Source organism: Pleurodeles waltl, chromosome 10, assembly GCF_031143425.1.
Source record: "Pleurodeles waltl isolate 20211129_DDA chromosome 10, aPleWal1.hap1.20221129, whole genome shotgun sequence".
Lineage (NCBI taxonomy): Eukaryota > Metazoa > Chordata > Amphibia > Caudata > Salamandridae > Pleurodeles > Pleurodeles waltl.
The window spans coordinates 666284548-666303229 of NC_090449.1; the positions used below are offsets into that span (position 1 = coordinate 666284548).

At 46.1% G+C, this 18682-nt stretch overlaps 1 protein-coding gene across 2 annotated transcripts in view; it reads right to left on the bottom strand.

Annotated features, from left to right (window-relative positions):
* NCAPG2 (non-SMC condensin II complex subunit G2) overlaps positions 1-18682 on the bottom strand; it is a 269347-nt gene that overhangs the window by 64455 nt on the left and 186210 nt on the right. For both annotated transcript variants that reach the window (XM_069211162.1, XM_069211164.1), the window contains 2 exons: positions 15732-15922; positions 3879-4022 (listed from right to left, as the gene is read on the bottom strand). In XM_069211162.1, coding sequence (XP_069067263.1) covers positions 3879-4022; positions 15732-15922 — 335 coding nt within the window. The remainder of the gene's footprint in view (positions 1-3878; positions 4023-15731; positions 15923-18682) is intronic.

Genomic DNA, 18682 nt, shown 5'->3' on the forward strand with positions numbered 1-18682 from the left:
ACCTGTCCCTTGCAGGGATTCCTTTTTTCAGCCTTCTGCTGCGTGAATCCTACTCACCAGCAGGAGGGCAAAACAGTGTCTGGGGTCGGCAGAAGTGTGGGTTGGCAGCCAGACTCCATAAAGATGCACAGGCAGAACTGGGTGATCCTCTAAGGAACCCCCAGAGTACAGGGGATCGTGCAACTAGTACTGGAATCTGTGTAGTTGAATGATTCCAACATGTTTGATAACAAACATGTCTAGGTTTGGAAAAGCCATTATGTAATTGGACCACTCATATTGACCAGTATCCACTACATACCTGAAGATGGATCCCCCGCCCAAACAAATACCAGGGAATGGAGACTGGAGTTTGTAGGGGTACCCTGCTCATGCAAAGGTACCCTCTCATTTAGGGACATGCACCCTGCCCCTAGGCTGAAGGGCCTATCAGAGGGGAGACATAGGCCCTCATTACAACCTTGGCAGGCGGCAGAGGCCGCCCGTCAAGGTTGGACAGCCAAGCAGCCGCCTATGCGGCCGCACTCCCACCGGCCGCATTACGGCCGTAACATTGGAGCTGGCTCCTAATGGAGCTGGAGGTGTTGCGGCCGTGCAACGGGTGCAGCTGCACCTGTCGCGCTTTTCACTGTCTGCTGTGCAGACAGTAAAAAGCAAGGTGGGGCTGTGCCTGGTGGCCCCTGCACTGCCCATGCCAAGTGCATCGGCAGTGTATGGGCCCCCAGGGGCCCCTCGACTCCCCTTCCCGCCAGCCTTTCCATGGCGGTCTCTACTGCCATGGACAGGCTGGCGGGAAGGGGAGTCAATCCCCAGGGCAGTGCTGCAACCAGCGCTGCCCTGGCGGATTATAACCGCCGGGACAACAATCGCGGGAAACCGCCGGTCCCGGCGGTGCGACCCCGGCACTACCGCCGCGGTCATAATACGGCAAATTGTACCGCCAGCCTGTTGGTGGTACAATCGCCAAAACAACCCTGGCGGTCTTTGACCACCAGGGTTGTAATGAGGCCCATAGTATCTAAGTGTAGTGACCAGGATATAAGATAAGCCTGATGTCGGTGGCGAAAGATGCATGCACCATTTCAAGCAGACATCAATAGCAGCCCTGCAGACACAGTTTGCATGGGCTCCAATGGGTGGCACAATACATGCTGAAGCCCATGGGAGAGCCCTGGTGTACCAATGCTCTAGGTACCTATCTACCACATACTAGGGACTTACATGTGTGCACCAGTAAACCAACTGTGGGGTGTAAAGTTTACCAGCAACCAAATTTAGAGGAGAGCGCGCACAGGCACTGGGGTTGTGGTGCGCAGGACCCCAGTGCACTACAGTCTAAACACACGGACACCAGGCGAATTGGGGTAGCTACAATTCGAACCCAGCTTACTACACTCTCCTGTCTGCAACAGCCTGAGAGAGTACAACTCGGGCCTCCTGCAGGACCTATGGCAGCAGTTTTGCAACCATGTCCCACAGAGTGTGGTAATAACTGCCAAAAGGCATGCAGGTTTACAGACAGCAATGCCAGGCTGATAGAAGCAAACATCTTCTTCCCAGGGGAGTCCAACTTCTTGAATTCCCTATCTGGGGGAGCAGTAGGGAATGTGCGGTGGGAAGCTGAGGCTTGGACAACCGAGCTCTCAGGGGTGGGGTGTTGCAAGATGGGGCTAGGTACGCAGGTGCAGGTCAATGGCGGCTGGCAATCATCCTATTCAAAACAGCCCTTGTGCTGGGTTAGGACCAGGAACCCTAAAAGGACGTCCGTGAGGGCATCACTGAACAGGAGCAGGGGTTCAGATTTGGAAGCTAATGGTTGCAGCACCTGTGTCAAGAGATTAATCTTCACTGCCACCTAGGGTAGGTGAAGAGCCAGGGCCTCAGTTGCCCTCCTCACTACCATTGCATAAGAAGCTCCCTCCTCTGTAGCCATGGTAGAGGAAGAAAGCATACCAGTATCTGGAGATGTGTCCAGTCCACTGGCCGCACCCAAATCCTCACACTAGTCCATTTTCTCACTCATAGGGCTGGTACTCTAAAGGATCCAGTGAACCCCTCCCAGTATCCCCCCAGGTCTAGCCCAACAGAATAGGGCTCAGGCTCTGATCTAGGAGGCAAAGCTGCCGCCGATGGGCAGAAGCAGTGTTGACATCAGGACCAGCGCCGGGGAGTGTCGAGACAGTGTGACCAGCGTTGGTCCGGATCCACCTTCAAACTCCTGACGGACGCATGCAAGGCCCTCCACAATGTCGGACCTTCCTACCTCAACCACAGCCTCTCCTTCTACATCCACCAATAGGCAACTCCGCTCAGCGCAACTGGCCCTCGCTACCATCTCTAGGACCCAGAAGAGCACAGCAGGAAGGAGGATCCTTCTCCTACCTTGCTGCGCAGACCTGGGACACGATGCCTCTACACTTCAGGCAGGCCCCATCGCTGGCTCAGTTTTGGAAGGACCTAATGACCTGGCTCTTCAACTGACCCCGGTCTCCTGCTAGCACCTTGAGACCCTATGGGAGAAAAGTTGTATTCTATAAATTTTGCTGATTGATTGATTAATCCTCGGGGGCCCATCGGAGCACAGGCCGAAACTGTCTGTATGTATGTACCAGGTGGGGCCCCCCTCGGACTCTGTGGGGCCTGAAGGACTACCCAAAAATTTGATGCATGGCCTCATGGTACTTTCAGTTGGGCAGGTGTCAGTCCTGCTCCTGGAAAGTTGGGGAGGCGCATAGCCGGATCAGCTGCAGGTTCCGAAGAGCGAGGCTCAGAATGCTGGTGCTCCCTCGTCGCATCAGCTGACGGACAAGGAAAAGTGCTTCAACATCTTGCTTTTTTTCTTGTGCCTTGAGTTACCCAATCGTCCAGAGGACTTGGACAGCGACAACGGTGATAACTTCAGACTTCACAACCAGTCCTGGGACTTTCCTCTCAACCTGCGGGGAGTCACATCCCGGGCAGCCATCAGCTTTAGGGGCCGCTCCCTCAAAGTCTTCGGATGCATGGTCTGGCACTCGAGCATCTCTTTGGGTCGTGGTCGCACTCCAGACACCACAAACAGAAGAGGGGTGCATCCATCACCAACATTACTCTATCCCAGGATCTGTCTTAAAAACTGTCTTGCGTGATGACATCCTCGACCAACCAGGAGGTAAACCTCAAAAATATTTGACAAAAAGTCAAGAATGCTCAGTCAAAAAACAACTGAGAGGTAGCTCTTCCCTCAGATCAGCGCAGGCTGCCGTAGAAAGAAAAGAACTGACATCTGTGGCCTGGGTGACACCAAATAGGTACCACGACGTCCTTACTGGTATGGACGACGCTGATGACAAACGCAGAGCCAATAGGTGCCACCTACCACTCAGGGTTACTACCCACGACCAAAAAAAACTTCTGGATCCAGTATGACACTTTAAGAGAATTCACAGGTAAGGAATCTGCAACTATGTCTCTATCAGATACAAAGAATGTATCATTTGGTCACAGTTTTGCCTCTTAAAAATACCTTCCACTCTATGCATTTCAGCAGAGAAAATTTTCCTAGCGTCAAATATCTCTGTATTCAACTTTGCAGTTCAAGAAGACACAGTGATTGGCGAGACCACTGAGAATCAATTATGTCATTGTTGCTAAAAGCGCACACTATGATATTCGGTCTATAAAGTGGCAGATCATGGACCACCTATTAACCGTGAAAATTACTTGCACCAGTATCCTGCGCAGCACTAAAAGAAAGAAGAAAAAAAAAATCAATGAACACCCTGCAACTCAGTCTGTGAGGATATCAGCCCACAGCCACGCCTAAAGTGAAACAAAAGTGTACAAATAATATTTCAACCTAACAATGTTGAGATCAAGCATCCATTCAGTATATTTACCTTTCGTAATGTGTAGCTTATTTCTACGACAACTGCGGCAAGGAGTGTAGAAAGAACTCCATGGTGAACATCCGTACACACAGAATGCCAGTACTGAACAGTGTGAATGAAATCCGCGAGTGGCTCTTGAATGGAGCGCAGCAACTGAAAATAAAATGGGAACCCATTTGTTTATTCTGAATAATGTATGCTGGAGGTGCTACTTATTCTGATGAAAGTATTAAAAAAATATATACAAATCTGATTATCTAAATGAATCTAGTATTAATTATGGGCAACATTATACATGGCATGCAGTAACATTTAGTGTACGTCAAACATATATTACGTATAAGCATACAAACCCTGTATTAAAGGTCTTTTTTTACAGTGAAATTGTGACTAGTCATCTGTAATAAAAATAAAATAAAGCAGCTGTTTAACTGTGATAAGTCACAGTTCAGTTGTGACGTCATAATGAATTCTGCCCAACATTAAAAGGATACTGCCAATCGCCTCAGAGTTCCTTGACCTAATAAAGGAACTCTGCCTTCAGCCTTGTTAATGTATTTGTCACGGAACTCCTACATGACTTGGAAAATCCCTATAAGGTGCGAAAGGGGACACGACATCCCATACTGCACTTTAGAGGAACGAGGCCAAAGGACGATTTCATTAACAAGGTTAAGGAAGCCCACGGTGATTTGAAATATCCCTATAAATACAACAAAGTGCATTATATTCCTTACAGTACATTGTAACAACATTACCTTCCCCAAAAAGCACAAGTCCCCATCATGCTTCTCCGCTCTAACACAAATATGTAGAATAAATATGGTGCGAAATGAAACAGCAATTACAGGCAATAGTTTGATGCAAAAAAAAAACCTCAAAACATAATCCGAGTTTGATTCAAGTCACTTTTAAAAACATCTATGCTTCATAATGTGTGATTACATGTAGAGAGATTAACTCTTTCGTTTAACAAATTATTGTAGTACAAAAAGAAAAAAACAACATGCTGCGTTAAGTGGCTCCTTTATGGTAAGGATATTTCGGAAAAACAGTTTTGAAAAACTAAAGAGTTTACTGTTAAAATACAAGCTGTAATTCTATGAGAACCAAAGACGACGAATTATGCATTTCCTTATTGATTTTATTCTCTCAGCAGAGATTTAAACCAACAACAAAACAGTAAACATTTTCAGAACATTAACTTCCATGACTCAAGCAGAACACGAGCATTGGCTGCGTTTGCTGACAGCATTTTCGCTTTGTCAATGTTTGTTCTGTTTTACCATAGATTTTGAAAACTTTATTGTAGGGGAAGCTTTCGGGCCTTGATAAAAAGAAATTGGCAAAAATAACCGTTTGTCTCCAAAGCGCGCATCACATTGCCAAAGCACTCCCTGGGACAGTTGGGCTTTAAGTTCAACTGCGTATTTGCCCCTTGTGAAAGGGCAGAATGCCACCACTCACAGTGAAGTTATCCAATGACTGAAGTGGGTTGACCCATTTTCCTATGTTGTTGGGGTGGAAGAAAAAAGTGAGTGACTCAATGTAGGGAGCTGGCTCTCTATATGGTGCACTAAAAATAAATACACCATGCAGAGAGCCCAGTGGATCCTCAACTGGTTTACAGAGGCAAAGGTAGACAGTACTAACACTATTTTGGGGCAGTGTGGGTGAGTAGTTAGGCTTATAAGAGGGTAGTGCTAAGCTTTTGTTGCACTCACAAAGGCAATGAATGAGAGACACAGACAGAAGAAATCAGACCAAATTAGAAAAATAACTCTTCTTTTTATATACACTTTGGAACCAAAAACTTCGTTACAAGGTAAGCACGTTTTTAAGTATGAATTCTTTTCACTTGCGAAAGTGGACAAAGTGCAATCTCCGAGTTCTGCAATGTTACCCTATGGGAGGAAAAACAAGTTCAGCAAATCGAACTTTACGATGACTTACGAGACGAATCTCTAAGACTGAAGGTAAAAACTGGGCAAGGGTCAGGACAACACTAACCGGTCACTCCGGGCAGTACTGGGGCAGCCTGGTACAGAGGTGTAGTATGGCGTTGGGTGCACAATGTCTTTCAAAGATGACCGGTCTCTGTGGAAACGGGCAGCAGGCTCGGGCTAGGAAGCCAGTCGGGGAAAACCAACAGGTAGGTAACAAACGTGAGGTTCACGGTGTAGGAAAGTCACTGTTTTTAGCATGGTTACTCTCACTTTTTGCCTGCTATCAGTGTGCCTATACTGTTTTCACTGGGATACTGCTAACCAGGAGCCCAGTGATTGTGCTCTCTCCCTCTAAATTTGGTTCCCTAGCACTTTGTACACCCCACAATTGGAATACTGGTGCCCCCTTATAAGTCCCTAGTATATGGTACCTAGGTACCCAAGGAATTGGGACACCAGGGGCTCCCCATGCAAAATGTGTCTGCAGGCCTCCCAATGCAACCTGCGTGAAAAGGTGCATGCACCCTTTCACCAAAGGTGTAAGTCACCCTTATGGTAAGCTGTCCTAGCCCAGAGGGCAGGAACAGAGGTGCCCCTGCGAACTCAAGTTCAATTTCATGAAGTGCGTGGAAGAAATTTTACCCATGCACTGGCTTACCCATGTCCAGCTACAAATTGTTAACTCCGAACCTGGGCATGTTTGGTATCAAACATGTCGGAATCATACCCCAATATTGTTGCCAGATTTGGATGCATGATTCCATGCACTCTGGGGGCTCCTTAGAAGACCCCCCCCCTTCATTGCTCCTACCAGTCTTCTAGGCTTTTCCAGGTAGCCCACACTGTTGCCAACCCTCAGAATGGTATGTTTCCTCCTGCTGCTTGACCAGCTCAAGCAGGATAAGGCAGAATAAAAAGTATTTCCTGTGGGAGAGGGAGCCAACACACACTCCCTTGGAAATAGGTGTTACAAGGCTTGGGAGAGGTAGTCTTCCCAAACCACCGGTTTGCTTTGAAGGGCACATTTGGTGCACTCTGTGCATAAACCAGTTTGCACCAGTCCAGGGACCCCGGTACCAGCTCTGGCATGAAACTGGACAAAGGAAAGGGGAGTGGCCCTCCCCAGTCCATCACCACCCCTGGGTGGCTGCCCAGAGCTCCTCCAGGTGGCCACTTGATTCTGCCATCTTGAAACTAAGATGTGCAGAGGCCCCTGGGAGCATCTGAGTGGCCAGGTCAGGCAGGTGACATCGCAGCCCCCTCCTGATAGGTGGTCACCTTGCTAGGTGACCAATCGCCCTTCTGGGCTATTTAGGGTCTCCCTTGCAGGTGGGTCCTCAGATTCGACATGCAAGACTCCACCAGGACTCTTCTGCAATGTTTACTTTGACTTCTGGCCACTGGAACTGCAACTGAACTCTTCAGGAACCGACAAGGCTGCAACTCCAGCAACAACTTTGCTTTGCAACATTGTTTCTCTGGCTCCTTCCAGCAACCTCAACATTTCCCCGACTGTGCATCCTTTGGGGCTCGACAAGACTTCATGTAAACAACATGAGGAGCAGAGAGTTGTTTCTCTTTGAAGGACAGAAGGATACATCAAAACTCTAGATATCCAAGTAAGTCAAACTAACAGCTTACAACTACACCGTATGCAAAGAGCTCTAGATAACCCTGCAAAAAGGAGACGCTATATAGTGTTTCATTTACTCATTTTTCTATCGCTTTTTAGGTCTGTATTAAGCATACTCTCGTTAGTTAACAGTTTTTTGGTTTCATTAAGTAAGCTCTATACATTACGTTAGCTCTCTGTAAGACTCGTAGCTTAGGCGTCCAATTTTTGAGGTCATTGATTATTTTTCAGATTTCATCTGTCTACTACTTCAAACTATACAAAGAGGGCCTTACACGTTTATGAGCATCTGTTATCTTTCTTTGGACAAAATAGGTACGATGAAGCTGACAATATCTCTATCATATTAGAGTAGATGCGGTGGCGGTTACTACACTTCATTTTATTCCTTTGTTCTCACACGCGTTTGGGTTGTCTAATTGCATGATTACAGTGCATCGGTTTTTAGTTTCATGTCACTTCTAAGTGTGTCCATTTATTGGTTTTAGATTTTCCAGTCTACTTTAAGGTCTGCATGTTAGTTGGCTATGTCATTATTATCCTGGGAGCCATAAACTTATTATTGTCTTTATACCTAGGGTTTCTTGGAGGTTGAGTATATATATATATATATATATTACCGAAATGCACATCACCAGGCACATTAGTGCCAAATAGCACTTAACAAGAACCTATGAAATTGACACTGCAGTGATTTACGACCAGGCGTCTGCAAATATAAAAACAGATGGCAACATGAGGAGATCATTTACATTCATTTAAGATTAACAGGAAGCAAAATAATTACGTATTTATCTTTGTGTTGATAAAAGCACAGAGAAGCAGTCGATCACCATCAGGTTACTCGGACTTAATTAGAACATGGCACTGAGATTGGACTACCAGTATTGTTTGGCCATTTAAAAGAATATAGAAGGACAACTAGTACCTTATCCGCAATTTAGATTTCAGCATAATCAGTTTGATCTCTAATGCCTTATTTTTTTTGTACGTTTAACACGGTCATGAACAACTGATTTATTGTCTAGTATAGTTATTATATTCTGTTACCTTAATATTCTATATTTTGCTTCAAATTTCTTGTGCCTTTATTTATATTTAGGTTACCGTTTATTTCTACATTTTTTTGGATGGTGTCATGGTTAATTGTTTTCCTATATGAGTGATGGAATGAGAGTAGATGTTTTCCTTTTGGACCTCCAGTGATTTTGTTAGAACTATATTATTTATTTAATTCTTCATCGTTTTGAAGAATTTGTAAATAACAGATATTTTTGATATAATCAAAATAAATGTATATTTCTGGATTTATATTCGACAAGTATTGTTTGTTTCATCTATGGTTTCCAGAATATGCTTTATAAATAATACAGGGTATGTGTACCCACGTTAATACATTTTGGAGAGACTTTCTTTACATGTGGTTTGTATTTCTCTGGGTGATCTCTCCTCATCATTCCAGGGGCCCTTGAGCTATTTTTCGACAAGAATTCAGCCTGCACCAAGATGCAAGAAGGAATCTCTCTTGGAGTGGAGTCACTCCCCTACATCTGCAGGCACCTACAGCAACGACGTCTAGCTTTCTTGTCTGGAACTGCATGGATCCTGCATCACATGTGGTGGTCTGGTGTGGTCCATTTGGTCCTCTCTACCAGCTGTCCAACTTTGGGAGACGGAGAGCCCTTGCCTCTCCTTGCAGGACAGTACCCCCCCTGTGCACCGTGACTCTTGCAGCTACCAAGGCGTGTTGTCTCCTGCTGCAAGGGATCTTCAGGCTTCGAGTCAGCCCCCAGCACTTCTTCCTTCCAAGGACAGTGTCCTCTCTGCTGCTCCAGCGACTAGGGACATCTTCAGGTGTGCTGACTGGGCCTCACTGGGACTTACTCTACCTGCTGCCAACGGGTTGCCTGTGGGGGCTGCGACGGCTTCTGTTGGCTCTCCTGACTGCTGAGGGTCACCCCGGACTCCCCCTCCAAGGGTCCAGTCCCTTGGGACTTGCTGGTCCTCTTCGGCCTTGAAACTCTTCTTTTGCTCCTCTTGTAACTGCCAAGGCTTGTTGGTGGTTCTCTAACACCACTGACCATCTGCAACCCGACAACCGACGTTAGACACCATCTGCACCACTCCAGAGACTCCTCGTCAGCTCCTGGGCTCCACAGCTGGTCTTCTTTGCCAGTCAACCTGGTTCTTCAGCCACATAAGGGTGGGTAGTACCTTCTGCCCCCACTGGACACTCCACTGGGGACTGGAGTCTGTCCCCTTCTTTTGCAGGTTCTCTTCTTTCAGAATCTACCTTTGGTTTCTTCTAGACTGGTCCAGTTCTTGCACAATTCTTTTTCTAAGTCCTCCTATTTGCCCTTGGGAAGACCAGGTACTTACCTCTGCTCTCCTGGTCGCTGGGGGTCACTCAGGTACTTATCTCTTCGGGTTCCTAGTTCTTCCAGCTCCTCTCTAACAACTTCACATCCTTAGGTGGGGGACTGAATCTCGTATTCCACTCTCTTAGCATAAGGTTTGGCCCTCCCCTAGGATCCTTACTATTTTCACTAAGTATTGCCAATGCTGGGCATTTCTATGATAATTTCTGATTGCTATTGTTTATATAAGTAATGTGTACTCACCTCAAGCTGGGGGGACTGCCTATAAGTAATCTAGGGCCAGATGTAGCAAAGGGTTTTACCCATTTTGTGTCTATGGGAAAATGTGTTCGTACATATGACCCCTAGTGTTGTGTTACTATAATAAAGCACCTTTATTTTTGTAACACTGTGTGGTTCTTTCATGTGTGGTAAGAGCTGTGTGACAATAGTGATATTGCATAAGCTTTGCATGTCTCCTATATAAGTCTTGGCTGCTCATCCACAGCTACCCCTAGAGAGCCCCAGCTTCCTAGACACTGCCTATACTTCCCTAATAGAGGATACCTTAACCTGGTATAATGTGACAACACCACAGGTGTCCACCACACACCAGGCGAGCTTTCTACACTTGGGGACGTAGGTGCACCTTTGATCCTCTTCACCAAGGCCCAGGGGTGACAGACGCATGGGTGTCGTTTGGTGTTGGGTTTCTGTGTTCAGGAGCACTCATGGTTGAGGGGTCCTGTGGTTTGAGGCTAAAGGTGTTGTTGTGGAGTCCAGGAGGGGTGAATCCACAGTGGACTTAAGCTCAGGAGAGCTGGGCGATGATGTTGACACCAGGGACCCACTTCAGATCAGGCCAGAGGCAACGGGTGCAGTGGCTGCTTCAGGTGTCAGGATTTTCTCACCAGAGTCTGCAGGAGAGGGGGGCCTACCGGCAGAGGCTGCAGGCAACTTTGGCGAGTCCAGGAGGTGGGAAACCACGATGGACTATGATGAGTTGGGGAACCTTGTTGGCACCAGTGGTCCACTCCAAATCGGGTTGGTGACGGCGGGTGCAGAGTTCTCCTCGGGCATTGGGTCTGTGCGGTTTTGGAGGCTTCAGAGTCCTTTCTTTAGAGTTTGTTGGTGAGCAGGTCCGCTACGCACAGGAGTCTTGAGTGTTTTTTTAATACAGGCAGTCCTCCTGAGTTTCTGGAGACTCAGCTGCAGGACAAGTATTCTTTTTGGTGAAGAATCTGTCGAGGGCTGCAGACAGGCCGGCAGGTTGGTTGGTACCAGGTCAGCCGCTTCTTTTCTCCTCTTCTGCGACTCTTCGGTGTCCTTGGGCTTCTTAGGTCATCCGTTTCAGAGGTCTTGGGATCAGGGGTGCCACCTGAATACTGAATTTAGGGCGTTACAGGTAGTACCATGCGAGGAACTGTTGGGCCAACAAAGGAGAGAAGACTTTATATTCATAGGTGAATCGAGACCTTTTCTATAATACATTTCTACAGCCAATTGGTTGCCCACCTTTTTGGGTGATTACAACCTCTCTATGACCACTTCCGTTGGGAAATGGGCATAAACCTGACCCTAGAGGACAAATTCCACCCAAAAGATGGAGAAATGTTTAAATAGTGGTTTCCACTTCTGCTCGTCCACCTTAGGGGTGGGACTGGCAGGATGTGGGCACACCTCCTAGTCTAACTAATTTTCCTGTCTCTCTCGCCACTAGGAAGTGGGGTCAGGAAAGGGGGCTGGTCATCTCTGCCATCTGGAGAGACCTGTGTTGCATTACAAAGGCTGGAATGTCCATTATGCCTGGAGAAGGTGCCAACACCCTCACCCGGTGCGGGCTTTTGTCCCTGGCTTCCGAGAGCGCTGGCTCTCACCTTACGGGGTAACAAACAGAGCTGGACTAGTCAGGTAAAACACTAGCAGTTGGTAGGTTTTTCAGGGGCTCTTCTAAAGTGCCCTCTGAGTTCAAATATCAATAAATCCCTCATCGGAATCAGTGAGGGTTTATTAATACAAGATGTTTTAATCCAAACATCCCTATGTTAAAAGAAGCCATCATGTAGCCGGGGAACTCGTATAGACCACTGACAAGCAGGTGCATTTAAAATGGCTTCCCTGTGCACTGATGGATTGAACCCAGATCTGTGACTGGGGGGGTGAATGTTTCATTTGTTCAAATCTGTTGTTTTTGCATTTGTCGCTCCAAGTGGGAAGGGTATGCCCAGACGTGGGTCCTGTGCTTGCTATGCCACCAGATTCAAGCTAGCCTGGCTGATGAAGGGTGATATCCTGAAACCTGTCCCGGGATGCTTGTTTCTGGTCCAGGGAGGACCTGGCCTGGCAGTTCAGGCTGGACTGTTCCCATTGGTTACAGGGTCAAGACTGATTTGCATATGGCTAGGTCCAAAATGGAATGGCATGGCAAGCAAAAAAACGACGGATTTAACCAAGATCTGTGACTGGGGGTGAATGTTTGATTTGTTCTGCATTCAGTCCATCATCTGTTTTTGCATTTGTCGTCCCTGTGCACTTACCATGTCTCAGAATCGACAGACATAGCAGGGGCATTTCTGCTCATGCTTATATGCCCTCACATGTGTCTGGATGCACGTGCCTTAGAGGTGACTTACACATGGCACACAAAGTAATAGGAGGTCTTACACACAGGAGTGTCTCACAGGTCATGTTTTCTATTTTGCCTGCATCAACACACGCAGTCTTCAATGGCAGTACTGAGTGGGCTTTGGTGAGGGGTCCCATAGGGTGGCACAATTAGTGCTGCAACTCTCAAAGACCTTCTCTAGCACCCCAGCCCCTAGATACCAGGGGTACTATTTACTAGGGACTTGCAGTAATAGCTAAAGAGTTTGCCGATTGTGTAAAGCTGTGCAGTTTTAGGTGAAGAGATCTGGCACTGGGGACCTGGTTAGCAGCGACCCAGTGCACTAACAGTCAAAGCCACATCAGAAACCAGGTCAAAAGGGTGCTTTCCTACAAGCATCTATATGACTGAGGCGGAGATTGAAATGTACTGCTTGAGACCGTACTTTATGCATCAGATCACAAGTCTTATAAGTAAAGAATACAGAACCAACATTAAATGGAATCAGTTTACTGATTTGATCTGTGCAAATATACACTGTGTTAATTTTGACAAGGCAATTCATATAAACAGTATGCCTGAACCCCCTAATGTGAACAACCAACTGAACATTGAAGACTGCTGTAAAATAATGAGTGTCTATGTACTGGCATGGCTCTGTTTTCTGCTGGTGCCATCTGTCGGATTAAATGAATTGCCACACCTGGAGGAGATGATGGATTCTGCCTCCACTGGATGGGCATTTTCCTCTAAGAGTAAACTAAAGTGATTGGGTAGGAGTTTCATTAAAGAAAGAGGTTTGGAAGTACTGCTGGCCTGCGTTCTGACTGCAAGATCCACATCCAGAGTTTGGAAAGGACTAGTGTGATTGCTGTATTGGAGGCATATGCGCCAGCCCTCTGAAATAGCCTATGAACCTTTTGAATTGGTGTGTAAATTGCTATGCACGGGCCAACAGACTCAAGGAGCATGAGTCGCTCTCCCTTCCTTAGAGCATTCTATAGGTGAATCTGGCTTCTCACCCAAAAAGTCAACACACTTCAAAAGGCCATATCCATGAGGGAGGCCTGTACATCACTAGAAAATTCTGTGAAGCGCACCAATGTGTGTTATGAAGTACAACGGTCACCCGCTGCCCTCCCAAGCAATCAGTAGCATCTAGACCCATGTGAAGGACATCTTTACCTGCTCCCATCATGAATTCTTTGAGCCAAAGAGGCCCCAGGGTCCTCCGGGACCTCCAGCCAGATCTCACTGGCCATGTTCCACAGGGCATGTGTACAACGACCCAGTAAGCAAACAGCATTAACTGACTGCAATGTCAGACTAGCAGAGAAAACCATGCACTTTCTAAAATTCTGAATCCTGTTGGATTCTCCATCTTCAGGGAATTAATTGAAATTCACTTTTCTGGTTGAGGCTTGAACCACAAGTCTATTTGGTAAGAAAATCAGTATCTCCTGAAGCAGGTTTGTGATGCCTGGCCACCTGCCTATTTACCAATGGGTAGGAACTTTGCTTTGACCAAGTGGCCATTAAGGTTCAGTAAGGGCTTCATTAAAAGGGAGAAAAAGCTTATAAGTAGCTGGCCCAGACTGTGCATTTTCTGTCAGGAAGTTTGTTTTGGTCTCGACTGAAGGAAACAGTAAATTCAGGACCTCACCTGCCTTCCAGACTACCACTGCAAAGGAAGGACTTCCTCTCATGGGTGACCCAAGTGTCAAGTCAAACTTTGCCTCAGGAAAAGTGACAAACCCACTGTCTTCTAACAAACCCATGAACAAGGTATCATCTGTGTAGAGAGAGGCAAGAAACTCATCCCCAATTTCACATCCTATCCCGTCCCTTGTTTCGAATCAGTCAAAAACATTATGCAGCCTCTGCAAGCATATATCTCTGGTAGAGGCACACGGTCAGAGTAAGTGTGCATGACGACCACTCATACTTATGTTATTTCTTGTCACAACATTAGTCGAGATCGAGCTGAAGTTGGTTCAGTGTCTTGACATCAGTATCAAAACCGGATCCTCTTCCTATGCTGGTACAGACATCGATGTAGAAGGGCCCTGCATTGGTCCAAGAGCCGGGGTAGAAACCTGTACAGGTGTCGGCACTGGGCTTAAGTAGGTCTCAAGGTGTCAGACAGCAAAAGTGGACAGGTCCACTGGTGGTAAACCAACTGGGGTCCTCTGTGGTTCGTTGAGGCCCAAATGTGTGCCAGAGGTCACCAGAAGAGCACCAAATATCTGCAGCCTTGTTGAAGGTATCAATTTGCTGCAAAGTGAACAACAGTCTGGGAATCCTGGGGTAATCCAGGACCAGCTGGAGATCACTGTAGGGAGCTGGGTCTTTATATTCTCTTTAGGTTCAGAGTGGCAGATGAGATCAAATCCCTACTTGCTTTTTATGTCTACACTTGAACTTCTGCTTTGATTTACCCGAGGATTTTGAGCATGTCTCTAGAGAAGGACAGAGTCTGCAGCCATGACCTGAAGAGGGACTCAGGTGAAGGTCTGACTTCTTATGTTCCGAAACATACATCTCAGGCCCTGATCACCTTCAGTTGCATGTGGGCATATTTATCACACAATCTCAATTTGTGGCATGAGCCCAAGCCCCGGAGAGACACCTGAACAGGTCAATTACAAACATCTGTTTTCAACAGTTTGCGGCAAGCTTTGAAACCTGCTATTTTAGATGGTGACATTGTTCCCTAGCACACTGGAATTCATTTTTAGAAGTCATCAGAAGGACAATAATATTTGAAGCAGAGCTACAGATTTGCATTGAAAGGCACTGACAGCACGCACAGTAGGCACTTGCATGCAGCTCCACTCAGTCACTTAAATAGAGGCATTGAGCCAATGTGGAACCTAGCAGTGTGCAGGAGCACTGCTAAGAAATGTTTCCAGATCCAGTCTTGCGGCTTGGGAGTTTTCTAAGGTGAGGAATCTGCAGTTAGTAGTATCCATCAAAAATGAATATACTCACAAAAAATGGCCACAAAATGTGCATGAGCAGAAATACAACATTCTGCAAAATGGAAACATGATTACCTCAAACCAGTATGTTTCACTATTACCGGGTTCCCTCAGAGGTTGAAATGTTACCTGTTCACAAAGAGTTTGAGTGATTGACCCATGGTAACAAGAGCTGTATTGATATTGCGACCATAAATTCCTTGAGGTAGAGTAATATATGACCCAATCACCAAATCAAACACAGCTTGCATTATAGGCATATTTTCAAAAATGTCAGTTTGTTGAAAAATATTGCACTTGTGCACAATTAAACAAATAGCTACAAACATGCAAACTATACCTGAAGAGCTTCATCTCGCTGCTTTCTCAGTTTACGTGCCACAGTTTCCAAAACTTTCTGGAACAACTTCTGAACAGCTTCAAGGAGTGCCGTTGAGTCTTCATTGGTTGCATTCATAGTCTGAGACAAACAAGTCTCAGTTACCTCTTTCAAAACAGAAAGAAGCATTGGCATACAAAACGACCCATGCTCTAAAGAGAGAAAACACAAATGGAAAGTAACACCACTAAATCAATAATGGCACTTCTCAAATATTTTAACGTTATGCAGTTCTTTAAAGAGTGTGTAATATAGGTCTACATTTAAAATTGTCAACAGCTAGCATTTCAAATTTTTGCCATCAAGAGAAACTAGCATTGGGACAGCTAACAGGGTTCCGAACAAGCACTGACAAAGCAAATAATCCTGGTTTTTAACATCCAGCCAGGCTTTGTCAAAGCTTGTTGGACTAGGCATACTTTACGCTAAAACCATAACAAGAAGCTGGCCCATGTGTGCACGTGCAACTATTTTTAAAAGTTTTTTGTTATACTGTATGGCCATCTTTTTTTTTCTTTTTGTCAAAGTATACCAAAGCTGACCGATTGTGTAGTAAAAGATTTTGGAATAGTAACATAAAAATCAAGTTTTCATGGGGAGCCGTGCATATCACGGAAAGCAAGCAGCACAGGAGTAGTGTGCCTGCAGCTGCCAAGCCCTCGCAAGAAAAGTGCACTCTTCTGTGAGGACAACTACATTTTGCAGAAGTAAAATGCCCTCACTCACAAAAAGGGGAGCCAACAGCTGAAGTGGACTGACCCACTGCATCACACTGGGTAATTGTCCTATGATGTATGCTGTGATGGGTGGAAAAAGTGTCACTGATAATTTAACGAATCAAAAGCTTCTACAACTCTGCCCATCATGTAGTCTCAAACACCAGTCTTAAGGTTTTTCAGTAACATTCTCTCTCTCTCTCTCAAAAAAAAAAAAAAAAGAAAGTCTTGGGAGAGTCACAGCACAACTTCACCCCGGTCATTTTTAGGAGGAGGCATCACTCGTAGCACATTGACAATTTAGAAGTCACCACAAAATGGACACAAGTAGGAAACAGAGCTCAGGACCCTGGCACAAGGGCATAGAAGGACAAGTTTCTTACCTTCAGTAACACCTTATCTGGTAGTGACTGTCTAGCTGCAGATTCCTTACCTTTGAATTTTCCCCAGGCATCAGACTGGAACCAGAACACTTTTGTGAGCAGTACCCCTGCGTGCTGTTAGGTGGTGTCAATCGACTCTGCGTCCGTGTCGGCATCATTAGCATCGCATATGACGTTACAGGTCCCATATAGGGGGCCACACAGGCACGCCAATGTCAGTTTCTCTACACGACATTCCTCGCAAGAAAAACAGTCATTGAGAACACAGACTATTGGTGTGCCAAAACTAAGGTCCTGAAAGGGGAGTCCCTGCCACTAGAAATCAGTTTGCAGACCGGGTAGGAAGGGTGGGTTGGAAAGGAATTTGCAGCTAGATGCAGTCTCTACCAGATAACCAAAAGGAAGTAACTTGTTAATCTGACAAACTTTTAGGTGAAGATTCCTTACCTTTGAATAAATAACCGAGCAATACCATCTTCGGAGGTGGGCCTGCAAACCAAAATATTAAAACAAGAAAGTCCTGAACGGGCAAAGTACCTTTCCCTACGGACCCAACGGTCCAGGCAGTAGTCTTGTGTAAGCGTGTGCAGAGATACCCACATTGCTGCCAGAACTCTGCATGCTAATGCAGTGGTAACAGCTTTAGCTCAGGTAGAATGAGAGTGCAAACCCTCTGGGGGTTGATTTATTACCACTGCATAGCAGATCTTAATGCAGAGTATGACCCAGGCGGAGATAATCCTCTTCTGCATTGCCAAATCTTTCTTCGCACCCATATACCCTACAAACAGTCATCCACCCAGAATTTGTTTGTATGAACAAGGTAGAATGGCAACGCTCTTTTTGGGTCTAGGTGGTGGGGTCTCTCCTCTTCATTAGAAGGATGAGAGGGTGCATAAAAAGTAGGAACAGTGACGGATTAGCCTACATGAACAGAGGGGACCACTGTTGGCAGAAAAGAGGCCCTAGTGTGAATCACCACTGTCAGGATAGACAGAAAGTAAGGCAGCTTAGATAAGGCCTGCAGTACACTCACTCTGCGGGCAGATGTAATTGCCACAAGAAAGGCTGTTTTCAAAGTGAGAAGCCTAAAAGGACGATTGTGGAGAGGCTCGAAAGAAGCACCCATCAAAAAACGTCAAAACCAATTTCAGATCCCATTGGGGTAAATGAATGGGAATGGAGGAAAGAGGTGTGAAAGACCTTTGAGGAACCTAAGTACATGAGGCGACTGAAACAAAGAAGGACGATCAGGCAACCAGTAAAAAAAAATAAAGCAGAAATAGTAGACAAATATCCATTAAGAGTGCCCAAAGCAGAGACCTCCTGAACAAGGGAAAGAATGAACAATAGGACCACAGGGAGCTGGGTAGAAAGAGGGTCAACAGACTTGTCTGTGCACCATGCCACAAATTTCTTCCGACAGACGTAAACCGTTTTGGTGGAGGGATGCCTGGCTGTCAAGATGACGTTACAGATTTCAGAAAGAAGGTCAACAATTGTCAGCTGCTGCCCCTTAATCTCCATGCGAGAAGACTAAGAGGACAGTTTCAGGTGAAAAACCTTCCCCTACTGCTGCAACAGAAAATCCTCCCAAAGGGGCAGCCTGATCGGACGATCCATCGCAATGCTCAGTAGCTCAGGATACCAGACTCTACATGCTCAGTGCAGAGCCACAAGGATTACTTGGGCCCGGTATTTCTTGAGAACTCTGGGCAGGAGTGGTTTGGAAGGAAAGGCGTACATGAGGTCTGAACTTAACTCGAGAAGAAAAGTGTCTCCAAGTGATTGCTGCCTTTGAAACTCCAATGAG